The 22676-nt window shown below is 40.7% G+C and overlaps 1 protein-coding gene across 3 annotated transcripts in view; it reads right to left on the reverse strand.

Moving 5' to 3' along the window:
- The window catches only part of sos1 (son of sevenless homolog 1 (Drosophila)), a 48103-nt gene that overhangs the window by 2819 nt on the left and 22608 nt on the right, over nucleotides 1-22676 (reverse strand). For 2 of the 3 annotated variants that reach the window (XM_034308690.2, XM_053237892.1), the window contains 15 exons: nucleotides 21521-21648; nucleotides 19439-19730; nucleotides 17607-17973; nucleotides 9118-9199; nucleotides 8791-8913; nucleotides 8405-8508; nucleotides 7554-7776; nucleotides 5805-5924; nucleotides 5239-5401; nucleotides 5016-5133; nucleotides 4738-4910; nucleotides 3760-3876; nucleotides 3361-3634; nucleotides 2044-2088; nucleotides 1529-1650 (listed from right to left, as the gene is read on the reverse strand). In XM_034308690.2, the coding sequence (XP_034164581.2) occupies nucleotides 1529-1650; nucleotides 2044-2088; nucleotides 3361-3634; nucleotides 3760-3876; nucleotides 4738-4910; nucleotides 5016-5133; nucleotides 5239-5401; nucleotides 5805-5924; nucleotides 7554-7776; nucleotides 8405-8508; nucleotides 8791-8913; nucleotides 9118-9199; nucleotides 17607-17973; nucleotides 19439-19730; nucleotides 21521-21648 (2451 nt within the window). The remainder of the gene's footprint in view (nucleotides 1-1528; nucleotides 1651-2043; nucleotides 2089-3360; nucleotides 3635-3759; nucleotides 3877-4737; nucleotides 4911-5015; nucleotides 5134-5238; nucleotides 5402-5804; nucleotides 5925-7553; nucleotides 7777-8404; nucleotides 8509-8790; nucleotides 8914-9117; nucleotides 9200-17606; nucleotides 17974-19438; nucleotides 19731-21520; nucleotides 21649-22676) is intronic. The other variant, XM_034308691.2, reaches the window with a different exon arrangement.

Consider the following 22676-nt stretch of genomic DNA (forward strand, 5'->3'; position numbering starts at 1 on the left):
CAGGTAACAACGCAGTATTAAGAATCAAGGGGATGTAAACTTTTGAACGGGGTCATTTTTATAAATTCAACTATTATTTTCTCTTGTGGACTATATGTAAACATCTTTTATGTCAAATATCTTATTCAGGTCAGCACTAAATAAACAATAACATGCATTTTGTATGATCCCTCTTATTTTGGTAAAATAATTAACATTTTGCAGATTCTGAAAGTGGTATGTAAACTTTTGACCTCAACTGTATATATATATACACATACACACACATTATATATATATATATATATATATATATATATATATATATATATATATATATATATATATATATATAAAGTTATAAAATGGATTTTTTTTTTAAATTTTTAATTTAATTTTCTGTGGCTGTATCTTAAATGGTATTAAATAACGCTATAAAGATATTACACTATGTAGTGAGCATTTATGGTGAATAGGAGAGTTGGGAAAAAGATCTGAATGTGCCAGATTTGTACGAGTACTAAAGTGGAGAGTAATACCAGTGCGAAAAAATATGAGCATAAGAACAAATAAATATAAGAAGCAATAATATTAATGATAAAATTAGCCACTGCTAATGTTCATGCTGTCTGTGGCAAAATTATATAATTAAGTCGTATTCGGACTGGAGTAGTTTATACATTTTTTTTTTTTTTTTTATTACACGTCTCCTTAGTGATAAAACTCTTGCATCTGGACAGCAATAAAAAATAGCACAGAAGTAGCAAGTTTCTAGTCGGTTGTATTTTGCGTCATGTGTGTCATTATATACTTAAGAAACTGGCTGTGATGCAACTAGTCATTATTTATAGAAAATTATAGTTGATGATATTGTGCCTATGTGAATTTAAAGTAATGCTTTAAACCTGAAGCTGCTGTTATAATGGCTCCTTTAATCAGCCTGCGGGCGGGATCTCACTTTCTTAATGACTTTATTTTATTTCTCCTCCTGAAAATTCCCAGGTAGCGTGTGTAGTCATGGTTTTACCGCCAGACCAAGTACACGGTTGAGTGCCTCTTCTTAAGCAACCTTTTTTAATTTCAGGATTTGGGAATGTTTAATATCTGGGGAAGAGACACCGATCCATTGATACACGCACTACGAGACTAAATACAGCAAGTAGCAGCAGTCAGACATCTTTTTTTTTCAACTCTAGGAGGCATTTACATAGAAAATCACACGTGTATCCAGACGAGACTAAAATGATCGGACGAGTGCTGACTTTGGCAAAAAACATTAGGTATTGCAGCCTGTAATTTTCTCAGAGGAGGATGGAGAAAAACACCAACATGGGCAATCCGGATGGAAATAAAATCACAGAGTAGCACCTGTAAAAACAGGAAATTACCCCGGGATAAATTTCATCCCATCTGGATAGGGCTTTAGTCTATTATAACAGACTTATTAAGAGAAATGCAATGATGGCCGATGGCTCTGATTTCACCTCATGTGCCATCTGAAAACCATAGACAGCAGTGGAACAGTAGAAGACGGGTGAGGACATTTTACCTTGGAGGGCGAGGACTCAGCAGGAGCAGATTCAGGACGCCGTCGTGGTGGGACTGGAGGAGGGATAGGGGGGTCGTCTGTACTCCTGTGGAAACTCACCATGGAGGACACGGACGATGACCCTGAGAAAGAAAGAGACAGAGAGAGAGAGAAGAGACGAAGAAGTTAGACCACAAATCCAACTTTTAATCATTTACTATGACCGATGAGACACCAAAGCATGAAATAAAGGGTGAGACACGAATCATAGACACATGACCCCGACCCCAAATCCTCACCCAGATTTATTTTTTTTTTTAATCATGTGAACAATGGCTTGAGGGCATCTGTGATCCCTGTGATCAAAAAAAGCAGTGATCATTTGGCTCCCACCCCCATATAATAGCACATGTGAAACATTTTCCAGCTCTGGTGATGGAAAGACAAAACAAATGTAATGGAAGTGTGAATGAGTGAGTGAAGGGAGCGGGGGGAGATGAGAGAGTGAGAAAGGTTAAAGTAGGGATTATACTAACGTGGGCCATGAGGCAGCGCAACCGGGGCAAAAATGGTGTCGCTGTCTGGCAGCAAAAAGAAAAGAGAGAGAGAGAGAGAAAGAAAGAGAGAAAGAGAGAGAGAGACATGCTGAGAGAGGAACAACGTAGACAAGGCCTTGAAATGTGAAGACATCTGCCATACATCATCGTCATCATCATCATCAATCAAAGAACAAATGCAAAATGGTAAAAAAATCTGTGAGAATTTTTGTATATGTTTTTCCAGGGAGCTTACACACACACACACACACACACACACACACACACACACACACACACACACACACACACACACACACACACACACACACACACACACACACACACACACACACACACTTCTCACAACTGCACCCAGATCAGTACATCTGTTAGTATTATGCTGGCTAAAGGTTAAATGTAATGTAAAAGCCATTACAATCAATCAATCAATCAAAGAAGAATTGCAAGTCAAAAATGCTTGTAAAGAGAGAGAGAGAGAGATACAGAGAGACAGACAGTTATAGAGATGCACTGACAGAGAGGGAGAGAGAGAGACATAAAAACAGAACGAACAGAAAGCCAGAGAGAGAGCAAGAGAAAATCAGGTAGCGTTGGGTGCTGAGAGACAAAAACACAGAGAGAAAGACACACAGAGAGAAAAGATCACAGAAAAAGAGAGACACAGAGACAGAGACATGTATAGAGAGACACACAAAGAGAAAAAGAGAGAGAGACAGCGAGACATACAGCGACACACAAAGAGAGAGAGTCATAGAGAAAGAGACAGAAACACATACAAACAGCAAGAGAGAGAGAGACAGAGAGAGAGAGACAGAGAGGGCAAAAGACAGACATAAGACGGACACAGAGAGAGAGAGAGAGAGAGAGAGAGAGAGAGAGCGAGAGAGACATACAAAGAGACACACGGGTTGGTCAGACAAAGGTGCTGAGGTGGGTGCTCTCTGTCTCGCTGTCCGAAAAGCAACTGTTGCTGCTCTATTTTTTTTTTTTGTGCGGGTAGCTTATGCACACACACACACACACACACACACACACACAGCACATGCACACATTCCTAAAAACTGCAGCCAGATCAGTGGTAGTACAATGCTGGTTAAATGCTGAATAAAATGTAGTGGGTTAGTTGGTGTTAGTAAAACTCAGTCATCACTGAAACAATCCATCGAGTGTTTTACATGTGGCAGGAGTGTAGAGTAAACAAGCTGCATACAAGATCTTGAGATAACAACAAAATAGACACACTTGCGTATCTGCGTGTGTGCGCGCGAGTGTGTGTGAGTGTACAGTACGTACTCGAGTGGAAGGGGCTGGAGGGACCCTGCGGAGAGTCGAACACGCTGCAGATGTCCGTGGAGCTGGAGGCTGCGGAGGCGGGTGGGGGTGTGAGGGGCGTTCGGGGCGAGTTGGGCGCCGATGCTGCGCAGCTCTCTGTCTCGCTGTCCGGAATACGACTGTAGCTGATCTTTCTCGGCTCGTTCTGCAGCGGCGTCGGGTGGCGCATGGTGCCGGGTCGACTTGAGGACGGTCGTACGCCCGGAGATTTCAGCGGGCAGCTGTACTTCTTAGGCTGTGGGTAGGAAGCGGAAGCAGATTTAACACTGTATCCATGTGTATTCCTTGTGTGGAGAAAAAAAAAAAAAAACACTATCCAACACTTTTATCTGAAGATTTAGTATAGCAGGATGAGCTTACGAATCGAGGCAGGGAACGTGCGTTGCGAGGCTCGATCTCTAAAGATTTGTTAAAAAGATGGTCTGTAAACTCCTTCTCTGTCATGTCCTCCATTGGGTTCAGGTTCTCGAAGAATTTCTGCATCAGCATTAGAATAAAACAAGAGCAGAGAGAAAGCAGAGAGCTGATGTTAGGTGAGACTTTCTGATTCCATTCACTTAATTTAATAGCATTAATTCATGCTTCTTTAACAACTAGAAGAATCAGTGTAGATCACAAAAATATTAATTCACCTTTCCTGATTTTCAGCCATTAAAATATGTTGCCATATTTTGAAAATCCTTCATATATGAAGAAATGACCGGACTCAACATATATATATATATATATATATATATATATATATATATATATATATATATATATATATATACACATACATATATATATATATATATATATATACACATACATATATATATATATATATATATATATATATATATATACACATACATACATACATACACACACACAAACAAACACATGTTTCAATCTAAAAACAAAATATTTCTCAATTTCTTTAAGGAGATAGGGGTGAAACTCTTCAGGCTCTTCAGGCTCTTCTTCAGAGTCACTGATTTGATTCAAAAGCAATACACACCAATTTGATTCAGTGATTCAAGTATTATAATAAAAGTATTCCTCAAAAAATTCCACTAATATTTCTCAGGCATATTTGTGCAGATCTTATGTCAATCTCTGCAGCCATAGTTAGCGCAGGAATGAATCATTCACATGCTCTATAGGTAGTAAAGTATGCACAAGGTACTTGTTTCAACTTGCTGATTTAATTGTTAATAAGTAAGTAATACTAGTAAGTCATTTAAAATCCATTGTTATCCATTGTTTTATGTAGCTGCTAGATTAAATATCATTTCAATTACATGTCCTGGAAAAGGACTGTAATTTATTTTTCATTTTTGCAAGCGGACTAACCCGTATGTCGCTCTCCACCCGTAGGCAGTACGGCTGGTTCTGGTACTGCTGGATCTCTCCGGTGATCTCTGCTACTTTCCGCCGCTTACTGAAGTTAATCAGCTCTTTACCGTGTCTCTTAAGGAAGTCAGGGTTGCCTTCCTCCGTTTTCAGGATATTTGTTAAATATATACCTGAACAAAGACAAATCAGATACAATTAAACTGACCTGAAAATGGGAAAAGAAAAAAAAAAAAAAGTCCTATTCTGTTCAACTGAAACACAAAGGAAAAGCGTACCAAAGAAGGGCACACACGGTGGGTTAATGGACCTGAGTTTGGCCAAATACTTCTTATAATGGTCCTCACTGAGTTCATGCGCCTCTTCTAGAATCTTCCTCTGTCGGCTCGGGATTTGCTGGAAGAATAGGCAAAATTTTCTCACTATAAACTCACTATATACTTTGTTTCTCCTCAGTAATCATCTGACACAAGGTTCTCATATGAGTCCTGCAAAGTTTACCTCGAAGGTGTGGTCAAGCCGATATACAGGAGAAGAGTTCATGGCGCTGACCACCTCGAGGACGCCGTTAAAGTTATTGAGCTCCTGAAAGACCTGCAGGATCTCGATGATGCGGGACACCACAGCTACACGCTCCTCCAGGTTCTCTGTTTCCACAATACACCTGAGGAGAACACAATATTAGCTGTCAGTTCTGATGAAACAGCAGCAGATAATTAGATCCTCAGAATTATGAATACTTTCCCAGTGTCCCAAACTACTAAATAATTTGTCAGTACACCACTGGTGTCATTATTATTTAGGCACACTACTTATTATGCATTTTATAGTTTGGAACACAGCCTTGAATTCTCTCTGAATAAACCCAATTAAATCTGTGAGAGTAATTTGTGCAATTTGCTACCAGTGAGGGTGAAATTCTGAAATCTTAGAGCTATAACCCTTAAGAGTTAGGTCGATACCAAGTACAATTGCCTTATGGTAGTTGTATTATTTTCTGACTGCACTACATGCATTATACTGTATCTAATCTAAGCATGATGACTAGACAGAAGCCATTGACTTACTTCTCGAACCAGAGGGTGAGATTGGTGGTATGGCGGATCATACGCAGAAGGTTGGGTGAGTTCAGTTCTTTGTCTTCTTTCGTCCACACGCTGCCCACCAGCTCTGACGGCTGAACCGCTCTGAGAGATACAGAGATGGGATACAAAGTTCAAAATGGCGGCCTGCTTTCTCTCATCTTTCTACTACACTGAGAAAAATTGGCCAGAACACAGTAACACGAAATCATCACATTGATATTATTTATGGGGACTGGTTTACTGGTATAAAAAAGAATAAATGATCACCCATGTGCCGCAGTAAGACATTAAAATAAGTCAAGAGATATTAGCAAATTCAATGCTTTTAAAATGCTTTTTAAGGCATCTGAATGCCACTTTCTCATATTTTAATTACAATTTGACACACTCATTACACCATTAAGGCAAAACACAAGCTACATATCAAAGCAAATACAATGATTTAATGCTATTGTACTTTTTTAAACTCCACAAATATACTGATTTAGTTTACACAATGCAATATTTTTGATTGTGAAGCACAGGACACAAGTAGTCTTAAAACACAGCACTATAAGCTGGCAGAGACTGTTATTAAGAGGATGAGATGGGCCTCCCTGGATCGGACTTCTTTTTCTGTCATAAACAGCATGAACTTTTTCAGCAATTTGTGCTACAGTAGCTCTTCTGTGGAATCGGACCAGACAGTCTAGCCTTCGCTCCCCACGTGCATCAATGAGCCTTGGGCACCCATGACCCTGTCGTATACCGGGATGTGTCGTATACACACTGCATACTGAGAACAGCCCACAAGACCTGCCGTTTTGGAGATGCTCTGACCCAGACATTGAGCCATCACAATCTGGCCCTTGTCAAAGTCGCTCAGATCCTTACGCTTGCCAAATTTTCCTGCTTCCAACACATCAACTTTGAGAACTGACTGTTCACTTGCTGCCTAAAATATCCCACCTCTTGTCAGGTGCCATTGTTACGAGATAATCCACGTTATTCACTTCACCTGTTTGTGGTTTTAATGTTATTGCTGATCGGTGTATAGCTAATATAACAGCCTAAGTAATGCAAAGCATATTTAAATATTATTTGGACCATTCATCTTAGACTAGATATTATACTTGTTTATTTTTTTCTTTTACATCATTAAACACTTAACTGCATTAGTGTTTAAATGCATGGGTTGCCAGGTTGTAATATCAGTTGGAAAATCTATAAACTCACTAATCTCTGAATTTATATCCTATATCTTCCTGATAGACATAATTTTTTTGTATTTGGCCAAAGGTGAGGAAAGTGCTTTGGTTGGTTTTTTTTTTTTTTTTTTTTGAAGAAATCGTGATTTGTCAAAAACAAAGCTTTGTTGGATCAAAGCTGGAGTACACAGAACACCCACTCAGAGACTATTGAAGCTCTTGTAGGGAGTCGAAACACAGCCTCAAGGGAAAACGAGAACCCTGGGTACGACGGTCATCCCCTGTTCCCACAGGCGCACAGAGCTAAAGGGAAGTGTGTCCCCTTGTTCCCTTTTGTGTGTGTGTGTGTGTGCATACAAGATGTGGATACAATAAGTAATACTCCCATGTCCTGCATTGTGTTAAAGTGCCCCATTTTCTTGGCCGATAGTTGGCGGGTGATCAAAAAAATAAAAATACAAACAGGAAGCGGCCTTGTTCCCTAATGTTCAATAAACCCATTAAATCACATCACTACAGTTAATCTAAAATAAACTGTGTGTACCTGTAGAAGTCAGACTCGAGCAGTGTGAGCTGGCGAGCGATCTCGATGGGGTGAAGGGTCATCAGGTCAAACTGCTCGATCTGGCCCGGTTTGCTGATGTGCCACTCGATAGGTGGAGGTAAACTCTCAAAGGTGATGTTGTGGCTCGGGCCGTTAGCCTGTGCCTGCTTCTTCCTCTGGATGATCTTGGTGATGGACTCAACCCACTTCCTCATGGCCTTGCCTGTGGAGAGGAAGGAGAGACGAGAAATCTTTCAAAACTGAATGAAATGCTTTCACTCTGTTCCTTAAAATCTAAATCTAATTTGATAGGACAAGTTGGTTAAGAGTTCTCAGAAATCCCAGAGTCCCTCTGCTGGGTTCCTGAACAACAGCTTTAACGTTCATCGCAGGATCGATTGCATAGAATGAAAAAATCTCTCACTCCATGCAAAGGAGCAGAGTGTGATGTACATATTTTCCATCCAGGTATAGTTTTGTTTTATTTATTTAACTACTGATGCTTGCTGTAAGCCCATGGTTCTCAAGGTGTCCATAATTATTTTAGTGGAAATCACAACCCAACATTATCAAAATTATTATATTAATTATTGACTTCTTATAGTTATTCAGCTATATGATTTCAGTTGAATTTAAGATTTAATCCAAACCTTGAATCTAATAACTTTAATTTAAAAAATGGCTCCAATAAATAGCTAAAAAAAAAAAATTACATATTTCTCTCTTTATTTTTTTTTATTTAACAATTTTTTTTTATTCATACGGCACCTTGAATGCAAAAAAAGTTTGAACACATTCAGAACATTCAGAAGAGAGAGAGAGAGAGAGAGAGAGAAAGAGAGAGAGATTACCTCGGACTGTTCCGATGAACTCCTCCAGTCGGCAGAGTAGCTGAGCGTCCCTTTCAAAGTCGTAGAAGTGGTGCTCCACCCAGTGCCGGCACACATTCAGCACCCTGCAGACACAAAACTCAAACTTAACTTTGTGCAGACACAAAACTCAAACTCAAAATATGTCTATAAAAGGTTTTAATTCCTCCAGAACATTCTGAATGTGCAGTAATCAACCACAGAGATAAAAAAAAAACCTGAGCTCTCACCCAACAATGAGTGGTGAAACGTTTTAATAAATCTAGTCAACTGGACCTTTTATTATTAGACACCATCAATGAACTTTGTGCTTTTTTTTTGTGTGTCAAAATGTCCAAATTAGCATGTTATTGTTCTGGTTAGTACACCTGAGTTGCACTGGCTGGACATATTCTTTGCGGAAGCGTTTGAGCTCAGCACTGAGCGGCTGATCTCCGTTCTCCATGGCCATCTGATCCGCCTCTGTGGGTTTGGGCTCTGGAATGTCAAACCTGGACATCGGACATCACACACACACACACACACACGCACAGAGAAAAAGTCAAGCAGGTTATTTACACAAAGCTGCTGCAACACTACAGTCTTTACTTTAAAAATGAAGTGAACTAAGAATGTTTGCAAGAGACTAACTTTGCACCTGGAAAGAGTTTAAATGAATTGTAATTATTTTCACAAATGTTAAAGTGTCATCTCACCTTTCAATGAGCAGGTCCAAGAGCTCCTGTGGTTTACAGAACGACCTGTAGGTGGTGAGGAAGGTCCGCACAAAATTGGGATCTGCAAAAAAACAAAAAAACAAAACAAAACAAAAAAAACAGCCGCTTAATGGTCATTCTTTTTTTTTTTTTTTTTTTCAGAAAAAAAAAACTTCATTGTTCCTATTTCAGTGTTGACTCCAGGGTTTTGTTTTGTCCTGTTGGGCTTCATATTGTTTTGGTCAGTGGTGGGAAACATGAAGTGGCCTTGAGCTGCACCTGTTTTCATGACTGCTTGATGAAATAAGGGATAACACTAAATATATAACATATAAAAAATATTGCATGTGGTCATAAGGACTCAGTTTGGCTATTCTAGCTGAATTATGGGCAAGACACAGAAGCCACATGTGAGCCTAATACACTCTAGAGATTGCTGTACATCTGAACAAAGTGCTATGCTCTATATTTAATCTACATTGCAACCGAGGCAAGCGCAGTTCCATACAAGGCCTATAGATGGCACAATGCTACATTAGGATTAAACAGGATACAGGGGTTACCTGGAAACTGCATAATGTTTTTGCACTCTCTAAAAAGAATCACAAGCCCTAATGATTCAACAAATGTAAGTAATTATGGTCAAAATAAACTCAGGCCACCTCAGGGGTTCTGATTTTTAAATATTGAACGGTATATCATACATGTACAATTTTTTGCAATGAAACTGCAATAGCGTATTCTATTCACACTGTGGGACCCTAACAGAGGATTTATACCAAATCATGGCCCCGTTATTGTTTTGTTTGTTTTTTGTGCATGTGTGGTGTGCACTTTGTGTTTTTTTTTTTTTTTTTTAAATAATAACTGGTATTATCTAAAATGTATGTAGTGTACTGTATCATTTGTACACACTTCCATGTTACTTCTGTTTATCATGCACGGAATAAAACACTGCTAGGAAAATAATCAACAATACATCACATCTTTTAATCCACTTATAGTTACATTTAATGTTGTGGAACGTCCTTGAAACAAGTTAGTTCCTGTTATCACTTATGTTATAGCAGCTATAAACAGTCATTCCCTCATTTCTTTCTCTTGAAATGAATAAGTCCTTATTAACCGAAAAACCACAAAGCCCTCTGTCCTGAAGACAGTGGAGACTCCTTCCAAAAATGCTAAATAAGCATCTCCTCATAGAAAACTCACTCCTCATACACTTCTAAAAACATGCAGTGCCCAACAAAGACGTCTGTATCAATGAGTTAGTATAGAAACAATCACATATTAGAGTGCATTAATATAAACCTGTGATTTGCCTTGTAGCTGGAACTACTCTCAGAGCTGCTGTCATAGAAAATTAGACACCACCACCCGACCAATCAGAATCGAGAATTCAACAGCACTGCGCTATAAAAGCGACTAGATTTGTAGCTGTGTAGCCGTGTCGTCTATATTTTGCATACAAACTGGGAAAATCGCAAGAACCTTAAAAATAAAACCAAACTGTATATACAGTAGCATAGAGAATAACGTGGTGTTAAAAATCCACAGATTTAAATTCCATCCACAGACGTAAATTTAAAGTGGAGCTCTGGCTGAACTGCACATATAGTTTGTATCACTATAGAGTTTTGCAAGCTGGAATGTCAAAACTTTGATGTCTCTATGATTTCAAAATGATCCCTCGCCCAGAGAACCTTATAACACGAAGGTCATGAAAAGATTTAAATGCTTTAAGCTGTCACAAACATTTACACTTGGGAGTTTATATTTATCTTAAGGGTTAGAGAGTCTTAAGATTTTCCCTGATACTCCTATTGTGTGTGTGTGTGTGTGTGTGTGTGTGTGTGTGTGTGTGTGTGTGTGTGTGTGTGCGCAGTGCAGAGAGCTGTTTGTTCATATGATGGATCTGCTGAGTTCTGGGTTCCTCAGCGAGGCCAGTAAGGAACAATAGCTGCCTCAGTTTGCGTTTACAAACAATCAGCCTGGAATTATTCTGGCCAGGAAACAGACGCCGCTCTGACGCACAAGGCTGCCCTCACACGGACTAACACACACACACACATCTGTATACACAGTGCACTTAAAATAGATTTAGAACTATCAGCTTTTAGGAGTCACAGACAGGACAAACAGATCCAGAAATCCAAAAATGTCTCTCTCCCTCTCTCAGACATAGACACAAACAGGCAGAAGTTGGTTTTCATGTGCGAATGAAAATTGAACCACAATTAAGAAAGAGGTTAAATTTCACAACCAAACGCACACGAGAAGTGATAAGGAAATAACGCAAGATCACACGTGAGATCAGAGTTCTCGCGCGAGACTGGAAATGGTACCCCGCAAGAAGTTCGTAATCCAAATGGTCTGTGCGCTGATTTGCAGCGAAAGGGCAAAAAAGAAAAAAAGATTATGGAGGAGGAAATGGTTGGGGAGACTTTTTTCCTTTCCCGACCCTGTTGTGGTACAGCTCAGACGAAACATCAAAAAGACATGGGTGCTCCTGCCAAAGTTCGACCAAGCTTTCCTCCATTTCTTGGGTCCAAACAGACAGAGAAGGAGCCTTTTTCCGCACCGAAGCCATGTTCTCTGATATTCTATAACTCCTCCACGAGCTTCGCGCTGCCCTGTATCTTGCTCTCTCATTGGCTGGAGGTCATCGCCGATGTTTGTTTCAGTCAGAACTCATTTCACACAGCAGGATTTTGAATCGCCGACAGGTCCAGATATTTAGCATGCCAAATATTTCACGAGCATCGGCGACGCATCAGCGCTTCTCTCAGATCGCGTCTTTGATAATTCACACTGCGTGATCGTCACTCGCGTGAACGAGCACCGACTTGCCTCCGATTTCAGGCATTTGTCGGCGATTTCGCAAATCCTGTCAGAGAGTGAAAAATCGGGCTAAAATCGTGCAGTGTGAACTCGGCATAAGACACATCAGTTTAAATTGATAACACTTTGTTCCACACTAGCATTTCAGGTTCGTGGTAAAAACTTTGGCTTGGCTGTAGGTGTCATGGGTTGGAGGCATGGCATACATGCTCTCCTGTCAATCGTGGGTGTCCGTGAGTTCATATATGTGGAAGAGGGCAGAAATTCCTCTGTGTGCTACGCTGCCCTGTGAGGCAGCATGAGCAACTGTTTGAAAGATTATGGACGAAACACATGATAGCTGTGTTAGCACTCATGAAATAGTGGAGAACTGGCTGGTGGGTGGGAATTGTCAAGTGACCATATTGGCAGAAAATCCAAAAAGTATTCTCTAAAAAACTGGAGAAATTCAGAAATTATCCCATTACAGGCCATTTGAATCGAGAACGAAATTCAGGTTGGGAGAAAATCAGAAGCATGTTCCAAGAATATGACTAAGTGGAGAGAGGACACAGGTGATAAACAAACTCCAGTGGTTGAAACATTTTCCACCACACTGAATAATTTTTTTTTGATAAATAATGGGACTCTCATGGCATATGTGAGGCAGTCTGGAAAGCCAGATGTGGACTTTTTAATCTTGGCTAGGCTTTCTGTGGAGATCACGGTGGATAAGGAGCCAGTTTAGTGCAAGGCAGACTTTGTGGAAACAGTTTGGGGAAGAACCACATATGGGTGTGACGGTCAGGTGTCCACAAACTTTTGAAATCTTTAAATGTTATTTTCTCCCTTTTGGGGATTTTAAAATGTTTCTGGTTGAGAAACAGGCAAAAGAGAAATATTTTACTTCTGGAAATTGGTAGTTTTCAGAAAAATATTGAAGAAAATGTCCAAATTTCACCACATGAAGGTTTTTCCAGGTTGCCACACAAACAAGAATGAGTGCATCATTTGGAAAAGAGGCTTGAGAGAGAGTAGCATGAACATGCATGTGTGCGTGTGTATTGTTGTGTGTATGTTGGGGTTGATATGGTGGAATCAAGCAAACAGCATCCATCAATCCTCCACCCAGCTGTGTCCAGTTGTGGGCGGCAGCCCCGAGGTGAATCGGACAGGATGCACCTTTTTCCCCGCTTGTTAGTGCCGAAAGAAAAAAAGGGAGAATTTACATGCACACACACCGTTTTCCTCAAAAGGCCCGCGCTTCCCTTGAGTTATTAGAAATGAGCGAGATGCACGCTGCTGGAGTCTCTGCAGGAAAACAGGGACCTGTACTTACACACACGCACACTTTTGGAAAGGAAGTTTATTTTGGGGTGTGAACGGCTGGGACCACCCATTAGAGGAATCCTTACTCTGCTCGCACACAGACGAGTTCAGCACTGTTTAGTGCAGCATGTCCTCCTGCACGTGGAACATTATATTATAATCTCATACGTTCCCTGCTGATGTCGGATTTGTTTCTGGATTAGGATAAATTCCTGGCTGATCACTAGATCTGCATGATTATTCGTATTTATATTGTTCTCGCAGTGCGAGTTACTATGATAAACACATAGAGAATGCTACAATAATAGAAGGGCTTAAAAGCTAGGAATAACAACAAAACTGAAACTGCTTTTCCAGGGAACATCAGCAGAGGCAGCTGCATTGTAGACTTGTATGTGCGTGTGCGTGCATGCGTGTGTGAGAGATGACTGGAGTGGGACCGGGACCGCAGAGCAAAAACACACATGAACAGCCATAAACACTTCTGTTATTAGATGTTAGACTGAAAAACATGAGCATTGTTGTGCTGAGTGCAGTGAAGAAAATCCCTATCTGTACTTTAGTTTTAAATATCATGACCATACCTGCCAAAGTTTTGTGTAAAATGTGTCAAGCAATTGAGAATTTTTAAAGTAATTTGTACTTGGAAGAGTAGGTTTTTAAAAATAATAATAAAAAAAAAAAGGGTTATCAATCCAAAGTTCATTATTTTCCCATTCCTGACACTGGAGACTCCATCTACAAATGTTAAAATAAATGTTTCCTTACAGAAAGTGTCACCATCTTAATCATTATATTTAAGTTTGTGTAGCATCTGCCATACAAGTCCCTGTGAAATTGCTGTTACTATAGAAACGATAACTTATTACATCATCTACTGTTTTTCCACCACTTTTTTTTTTTTAAACTGCAGCTCAATTTCAAATTGCAGGCCCTTGTAGTTCACTATGTAGGGTGTACCCTAGGCAAAGAGCATAAATCTAGAAAGTCACTTGGATCTTTATTATGCCCTGCCTAACTGTTTGTTCATGGAGCATGGATGAAAAAATATATATTTCTGCATGAAGATGTATTGATGATGGAGTTGTAGGCCAAATATACATGGATCAGCCATATCATTAAACCCACTGACAGGTGACGTGAATAACATTTACTATTTCAGTACAATGGCACCTGTGAAGGGGTGGGATACATTAGGCAGCAAGTGAACAGTCTGTTCTCAAAGTTGATGTGTTGGAAGCAGGAAAAATGGGCAAGAGTATGGATCTCAGCGACTCTGACAAGGGCTAAATTGTGATGGCTAGATGACTGGGTCAGAGCATCTCCAAAATGGCAGGTTTTGTGGGATGTTCTTGGTATGCAGTGGTTAGAACCTACCAAAAGTGGTTCAAGGAAGGACAACCAGTCAACCGGTGAAAGGGTCATGGGCACCCAAAGCTCACTGATGCATGTGGGGAGCGAAGGCTAGCCTGTCATGACTGATCCCACAGAAGAGCTACTGTAACAAAAATTGCTGAAAAGGTTAATGCTGGCTATGATAGAAAGGTGTCAGAACACACAGCAGGGCTGCGTAGCCACAGACCGGTCTCAGTGCCCATGCTGACCCCTGTCCTGTGTCACAAGTTGGCCTGGTCTGATGAATCATGTTTTCTTATCATGTGGACGGCCAGGTGCGTGTCCGCCGCTTACCTGGAAAAGAGATGGCACGAGGATGCACTATGGGAAGAAGGCAAGCTGGCAGAGGCAGTGTGATGCTCTGGGCAATGTTCTTCTGGGAAACTCTCGGTCCTGACATTCGTATGGATGTTACTTTGACACATACGACCTACCTAAACATTGTTGCAGACCAAGTACACCCCTTCATGGCAACGGTATTCCCTAACGGCAGTGGCCTCTTTCAGCAGGATAATGCGCCCTGCCACACTGCAAAAATTGTTCCGGAATGGTTTGAGGAACATGACAAAGAGTTCTGGGTGTTGACTTGGCCTCCAAATTCCCCAGATCTCAGTCTGATTGAGCGTCTATGGGATGTGCTGGACAAACAAGTCTGATCCATGGAGGCCCCACCTTGAAACTTACAGGACTTAAAGGATCTGCTGATAACATCTTGGTGCCGGTTATCACAGCACACCTTCAGAGGTCCATGCCTCGATGGGTCAGAGCTGTTCTGGCAGCACAAGGGTGACCTACGTAACATTAGACATCAGATCAGTGTATAGCTATAGTTTACATTATTGTTAGAGAATATCTAGTGCTTTATTCTTTCATTTAAAGAAAAAGAAAAAAAAAAAAAAAAGGTTGTGGAGTGATGTCAAGTGCTTTTTTTTTTTTTTTTTTTTACACCTCTCGACCAATCAGATCGCAAGCTGGGGTGCCAGCAAGAAAATCAGTGCGATTTCTGCATCTCATCATCATCACAGTATCATGCAACCTAAAGCAAAAATTTAAGTTTGTACCTCACTCTCTCCTTCTTAAACCTATAAATAGGCTTGTGTTTGATTAGCCAAATGAGCTCTAAGCTGCCCACAAGCCTGAGTGGATTTGGGTCGGGTTATCCAGGCCCCTGTTTAAGGGATTTGCCTGTTTAAAAAAAAATAAATAAAATAAAATAAAAATAAAACAGCCACACACACATATATTTACACACATACACACAGGCACCTTCTGAAAGCTAATTAAGCAATGGCCTTTTGGACAGCTGTCTTGAACTTGCACCGGAAAAACAGCTGCTGATGTCATTTTTTTTTTATTACCTCCTTTAGCTTCTTATCAGTTTTTAAAAACGCTATCTGCACCACCATGACACTAAAACAAAGCAGGTCGTCACACAGCATTCTATGACGTAAAATGACGTCCAAATATTTAGCAAGCGTGAGAAAACAGCCAGGAATAGGAACGAGGTGACAAACAGCCCAAACAAACGCGGTGACCTTTGAGCCTCCGCTTTTTTCACACATGGCATTTGGGTCTTTAACTTGTGTAATCGGGGCGTAATTATGCTACAGTGCTAGAAGGCAAACACATGGTGCTGTTGGGCAAATAGAACAGCAAATGACTGTAAAAACCTTACGAGTGCGCAACGACACGCCACTGCTGGAAATCTGAGTTATGCAACACAATTAACTGCACATTTTCCAGACCGTGATGGAGAACATGCATGAGTAGAACATGAGTAGAAATCATTTAGGCATGAAGTTAAATATTTATATTAATGCACTATTGCATTAATATGAATTATAGTATAATATACATTATATTCATTCTAATATGTTATCATTTTTATTGTAACAGCTCATTCACAGGGACTTGTATGGTGGATGCTCTACACAATCTAATACTACTAATAAATAAATTGTAAAATGTGTTATTCAACAAAGGAAAACATAAATTCACTGATATGGTGAAGTTCTGTGTGAGGAGACATTTATTTAGCATTTTGGGAAAGTCTCTAGTGACATAAGTTGAAGGAACAATTGACTATAGCTGTTATAATGTAAGTAATTACAGGAACCATCTGTTTCACTGTCGTTCCACAACATTAATGGTTATAATATATGGTGTATCATTTGCTAATACATTCCAAAATTATAATTGCTGGAACATACACGTGTTATAAGAAGAACAAATCACTTTGGGATGTGCTGTTATTGGAAAATAATCAACTTCAAGATACAGTAACTTCATACCCATCAAGATGCATCAAACCACCCCACCATTGATTAGTTTCCTATAACAGCACACCCCCAAGTGTTTTATTCTTCACTTCAAAGCCACTCAGTGCTTGCCAGCACTGTTGATATTGATCTGCACGCCTAAAATTAACATCAATAATCCATCACCAGTCCTGAAGTTCATCAGAAGATGCTAAATGGTCCAGGCAAAAACGCAACTAGGACAACTTTTCCAAGTTAAACTAGGCAACTACCATGCCATTAAAAGATTATCCAAAGTATTTTACTGCCATGGTCTCTAGATCTCTAGAGCAGTGTTCCCAAAACAAGTCCTTGGGGACCCCCAGAAGGTCCCAATTTTTGGTCTCCCAGCAAAAATACACCTCAACCAAGCAATCAACACTGCACTAGGTCTGGTACCAGCCACTTGAGAACTGGACCACAAAAAAGTGAACCACCTGGGAACCAAGGACCGTTTTGGAAAACATTGTACTGAGTCTTCAAGGGAACCATCATCTAGTAAATCCACTGGTAATGATCCCCACCAAACCTCTTTTGTTATCTAAGATTATCATTCTTGCTTACTGAAACTAATAATTTGTCCTTCAAAAATTAATAAACTCAAAGAAATCATCCAATTACAAACCAGAGACATAGTCTTGCTCTGACCTGCATACATGTGGAAGGTGAGCCTCTCGATCAGCTTCAGCACCGTGCCTGCCTTGATTATTGGGATGCCAGACTGGGACTGCACGTTCTCTTCGAACACCACGTTCTCCTCGGAGTCAGGCTCTGCAAAGCGGTAGATCTCGGCACTGGGAAGCCTCATCTGCTCCTCTTTCTCCTCCTGGAGCATGGCCGAGTCCAGCATGCGCTCCAGAGTAGAGCGGTACTGAAGCGAAATCAGCGCTGCCATCCAACCATTCTTCTCCTCAGCAGACTTGGCAGCAAACACTACGCTGTTGCCATCTTTCAGGATGAGCTCAAAGGCGTGCCGGTACTCACCCTCCTTGTCGTCCTTGTCGTTGATTTGGACCTAAAGGAAGGATGGTAAAGATGTTTTCTGGGCTGATCTGCAAGTTGTTTGATAGACTGTTGCTACAAATTGGAAATACTGCAAATCAGACAAATGTCTACAGTAGAACTGTTAAAGCTCTTTGCTTGAGTGGAAAATGACAAATGTCTATTCATCTTGCATTTCTCCAGGCCCTTGTTTACCTCTACCACCATCTAAACAGCTATTCTCCATCTGTCTTCTCTTTCCATCAATGAATTCATCACAGACCCATCTGAAGTTCTCCCCAACAACTTCCAACTACCATTTCTTTCCATTAACACCATCCAACTACTTTCTCTTCCCACAAACACTATGCATTAAATCACTCACCTGTCATTTGTCAGCACTCTTCCCACCAGACTGATCCACCATCTTTCCTTAATATCCATTTATCCTTCCTCCCACCAACACACATCATCCATCTATGCATCCATCCATTCCCTTTCACCACACCATCTATTCACTCTTCATATCAACACAATCTAACTACCACTTATTCACAACACCACCCATCCATCACTTCCAACTAATGCAATCCAAGCATCTATCTAATTTCAGAAAAGCTATCCATCAATCTCTTCCACAACACCATCAAACTGACATCTATCCATCTCTTACCATCACCACCTATCTACATTTTCCCATTTGTCTTCTCCCACAGACATATCCAATACCTCCTCCCAGTAAAATTCACCTTCCCAGCATCATGGATTCATCATCTATCCTTCTCCCTACAACACCATCCAACCCTCACCTGTCTTTTCTCAATCACCACCACTCATCCACCTTTTCCCAACAGGTCTTTTTCCTATCAACTCTATCCATCTTTCTAGTCAGAATAAAACAATCTAACTCTCCATATTTACCTACAAACATCATTCAACTGTCATCTCATCCCTTCAACCATCCACCAATCCCATATCTCCTTGCATTTTCAACACTCATCGCTTCCCAACTGTATCTGTTCATGCACCTCCCATCAATACCATAGATTCATCTATCCACTTCTTCTCACCAACACCATCGTCATCCAGTGCTTTCTACCCACACTGTCTAGCTACCACATCATTACACCAACACTATTCCCAATTTTTTTCATCCACCTCCCACCAACACAATCAACTCATCATCAATCAATCTCTTTTCAACACCAGCACTCATCCTTTTCTTCCCACCAACACCATCTATTTGTACACCTCATACCACCAACACCAAAGGTCCATCAATCCCTCAACCATCAATTCAGCAATTCCTACCAGCATCATCTATTTCTTCCTACTTTCATCCATCAGATTGCATCCCAACACCACCGACCTTTCTTTAAGAACAATATCATCTCTTAGTCCATCAATCCCACCCAAGCATCGATCCACCCCTTCCCAACATCATCCATTTGTCCTTCGTGAATATTCAAGCATCCACGATTCCATCTATCCGCACTTACCTTGCGCATGAAGAACTTTTCTTTCAACCTGTATTCGGCAGCACTGGCTCCTGGTAGGCGTGGTTGTCCATGGTTGGACTTGCAGCAGATCATCAGACCATCGAAGAGAAAGATGTGGCGCTCGTGCTTGGCGCCCACCCGCGTCAATGTGCCCTCCATTATAAACTCGTTGCAGCACTGGCCGATGTCTTTGCCCTCCCAGCCATCGATGTTCCTCTGGATCTCGTTCATCTTCTTGATGGCCAGGTGCTTGCCCTTCATCTGCTGACTGTAGAAGCGGCAGGCCGACTCGCTGGAAAGGGAGAGCCAAGAAAAAAACATTTGTGCAAAGCCAATAGTGCAGAGGGAGGGGAGTGCAAACAGAGGGGGTGGGGGGTGAGAGCGAAAGCACGGTTCCGTCACTCACAATACTTCTACACACTAGCATTGTTTTTAAAACACTGAAAATAGAAACCTTGCAACTGAGAGGAAGACTGGCTTTGTCTACAGTAGCAGTGACTAAGCCATGTTACAGAGGTTTCTCATCAACTTGATCGCTCAACCTAACGAGATCTGAGCATTAAGCAGAATAATTCAGTGATTAGGTGGACCTAATAGATGGTTTCGAGAGATCACTGATGTAGAATAGATCTGCATCATTCTACCTCAAAATCAGATTGCTGAGATATGCTTGTTTTTTATTCATTGTGGTTAAGATTTTCAGCTGTTATACAATCAGTCAAGTGGCAAGGAAGAATGGAGAGGGGGATGGGGACAATCAGGAGGGGATTTACATTAGCCAGTGGCGGAACGGGCTGCACGGGACTAGTCGTAGGGGAAAATGGAGCTTACTGATATTTTCTGGAGTGCAGAGTTTTCCAATCGCTGGCTCTTTCCTCATACCAGCTTCTGCATGTGGAACATGTGTATCAAACAGCCTGACGCCTGCAGAGGGTGGCGCTGAGGGCATGACACACTACACTGTAATGCCTCGATATTCAATGGCAAAATAGCAACAAGTGGATGGAAAAACTGGCACAGTTGGAGTCTTACTCTTTCCTCAGGTATATTTATATATAAGACCAGTTGATTCATATTGCCTTGCGTTGGCAGGTGTACATAATGAAATCTGTAACAACTAAAGATAGCAAAAAAGCATGCCAAATCAACCCCAAAACACGTATCATAAAATGATTTCCTTAAAACTTTATCTGTCAAATGCTCTCTGATAGAAAAATGACCAAAGGGAGCAGCATAGCAGGTTGACCCTTTGTTCTTACCCTCATACAAAGAAGTCAAGGGAAACAGGAAGGCTGCTCATAGCTACCAATTTAACAGTACTACACACCAAAAAAAAAAAAAAAAATAATAATCATGCATATTGAAATGTGGAGAAAAATCTAAAAACCACCTACCGTAAAATAAGCCATCCTTTCCCCATAAAAAAAGACTAGAACCGGGTGAAAATTTAAGTCACCAAAAGAAAAGAGTTGAAGATCTTTTAAATCCACTTCATTGATGCCATTTCAAACGATGAAGCAGGGGCGCAGAACAATTTGGTGGAGAAACGAAAAATACTGAAACCCAAACTAGAAGCGCAGACACAAAAGAAGAGATGCTGAGCTCTGCTTCACAAAGATTTGAATTTCTCTCCCACAAATGTGCGCCTTCGCTCTCTCTCTCTCTCTCTCTCTCACTCACTCACTCAATTTTTTCCAACCTGAGAACAATAACAGCCCGGCTGGACGGCCCAAACCCTGACGCAACATCCCTGGGACAACATGCTGACCCCCCTCACTTGGTCATACACCACGGCTATTTTAGGGTCAAGGGGTGGTGAGGGAGCTCAGGACCGAGTCTGGGTGGAGTGGGGAGGATGGGAGGGGTACAGGAAAAGTGTGTGTGTGTGTGTGTGTGTGTGTGTGTGTGATTGTGATTGTTATGTGTGAATGTTTTGAGCAAGGATTTATTTGAGTTTCATGTCTAAATGGTTTTCAGTTTGAAGAGTGTGTGATGATCAGGTCCTCTGAGTTCCAGTCAAGCAACTCAACCTTATACTCTCCTCATGCAGAGGTTTGTGTGTGTGTGTGTTCGCGTGTGTACCTTAGTCTTCTCTTGGCCAGGCTTTTGGAGCAGATCCTCTCCATGCTGCTCTGAAGGTTGAGGAGCGCAGTGATGGCCTGCTTCAGACGTTCCTTATCGTCCTCATCCTCACTTTTCTCCTCCAGTTGCTGTGAGACCAAAGATATGAGAGATTAAGCAAGACAGAAAGTACAAGAATGGAGAAAATGAATAAAAAACAAACATTCAGAAAACAAATTGACAAAAAAAAAAGAAAGAAAAAAATGTGGAAGAAAAAGGAAAGAAATTTACAAGAAAGAAAGAAAAGAAAGGAAAGAAAAAAGAGACAAAAGAAAGAAAGAAAGAAAAAAAGAAAGAAAGAAAAACCAAGGAAGGAAGGACAGAAGGCCAATAAAGAAGGATAGAAAGCCCAAGATCAAGAAAAAAGCATGCAAGCAAGAACAGATCAAGAAAAATACAAAGAAAGAAAGAATGACCAAGAAAAAAAGAAAGACCAAAAAAGAAAGAATTAATGAACAAGAAAGAAAGAAAGAAAGAATTAATGACCAAGAAAGATAGAAAGATCAAGGAAGGAAGGAAGGAAGGGAGGAAGATCAAGAAAAAAAGCAAAGATCAAGAAAGAAAGAAAGAAAGAAAGAAAGAGGAGCAGGAGAAGGAGGAGACTGTCTCTTATCGTCTCTCCCTCACTAGTGCTTATTTATTGATAACTCTCAATAAACTGAGGACAGATTCATATCCAGCCCACTGAAAGCTCCCGCCTGCAGGCTGTTCAGATCAGCGGCACGCTACATTTCTCTCTCTCAGTATTTAAGAAAGAGGATTTACTTACAGCCACATTTACAATACAGACTAAAGGACATGAAACTGGTTCACCATGTAGACATGCTTTAAAGCCCAAATATGCACAAAGCAGCAAAGGACATCAAGGCATTTCAGAGAGATTTACATCCCTTCTGCAAAAGAATCCTGAAAAGAGGCTTAGCGCCTCAATTCCAATGCAAAACGCACACAACAAACTAATGCTCTTCAGGACACGTGGTATGGCCCTTGTGACTTCAGCTGAACTTTAAACAACATACAGGAATTTACCTTACAAAACCTTCTACCTACTGAACCCATTCCTGAGATGGTCAAAGCCCTGAGAGAGCTTCGAAACAGAATTACTGGCATATGTCAC

This window comes from Pangasianodon hypophthalmus, chromosome 11, assembly GCF_027358585.1.
Source record: "Pangasianodon hypophthalmus isolate fPanHyp1 chromosome 11, fPanHyp1.pri, whole genome shotgun sequence".
NCBI lineage: Eukaryota > Metazoa > Chordata > Actinopteri > Siluriformes > Pangasiidae > Pangasianodon > Pangasianodon hypophthalmus.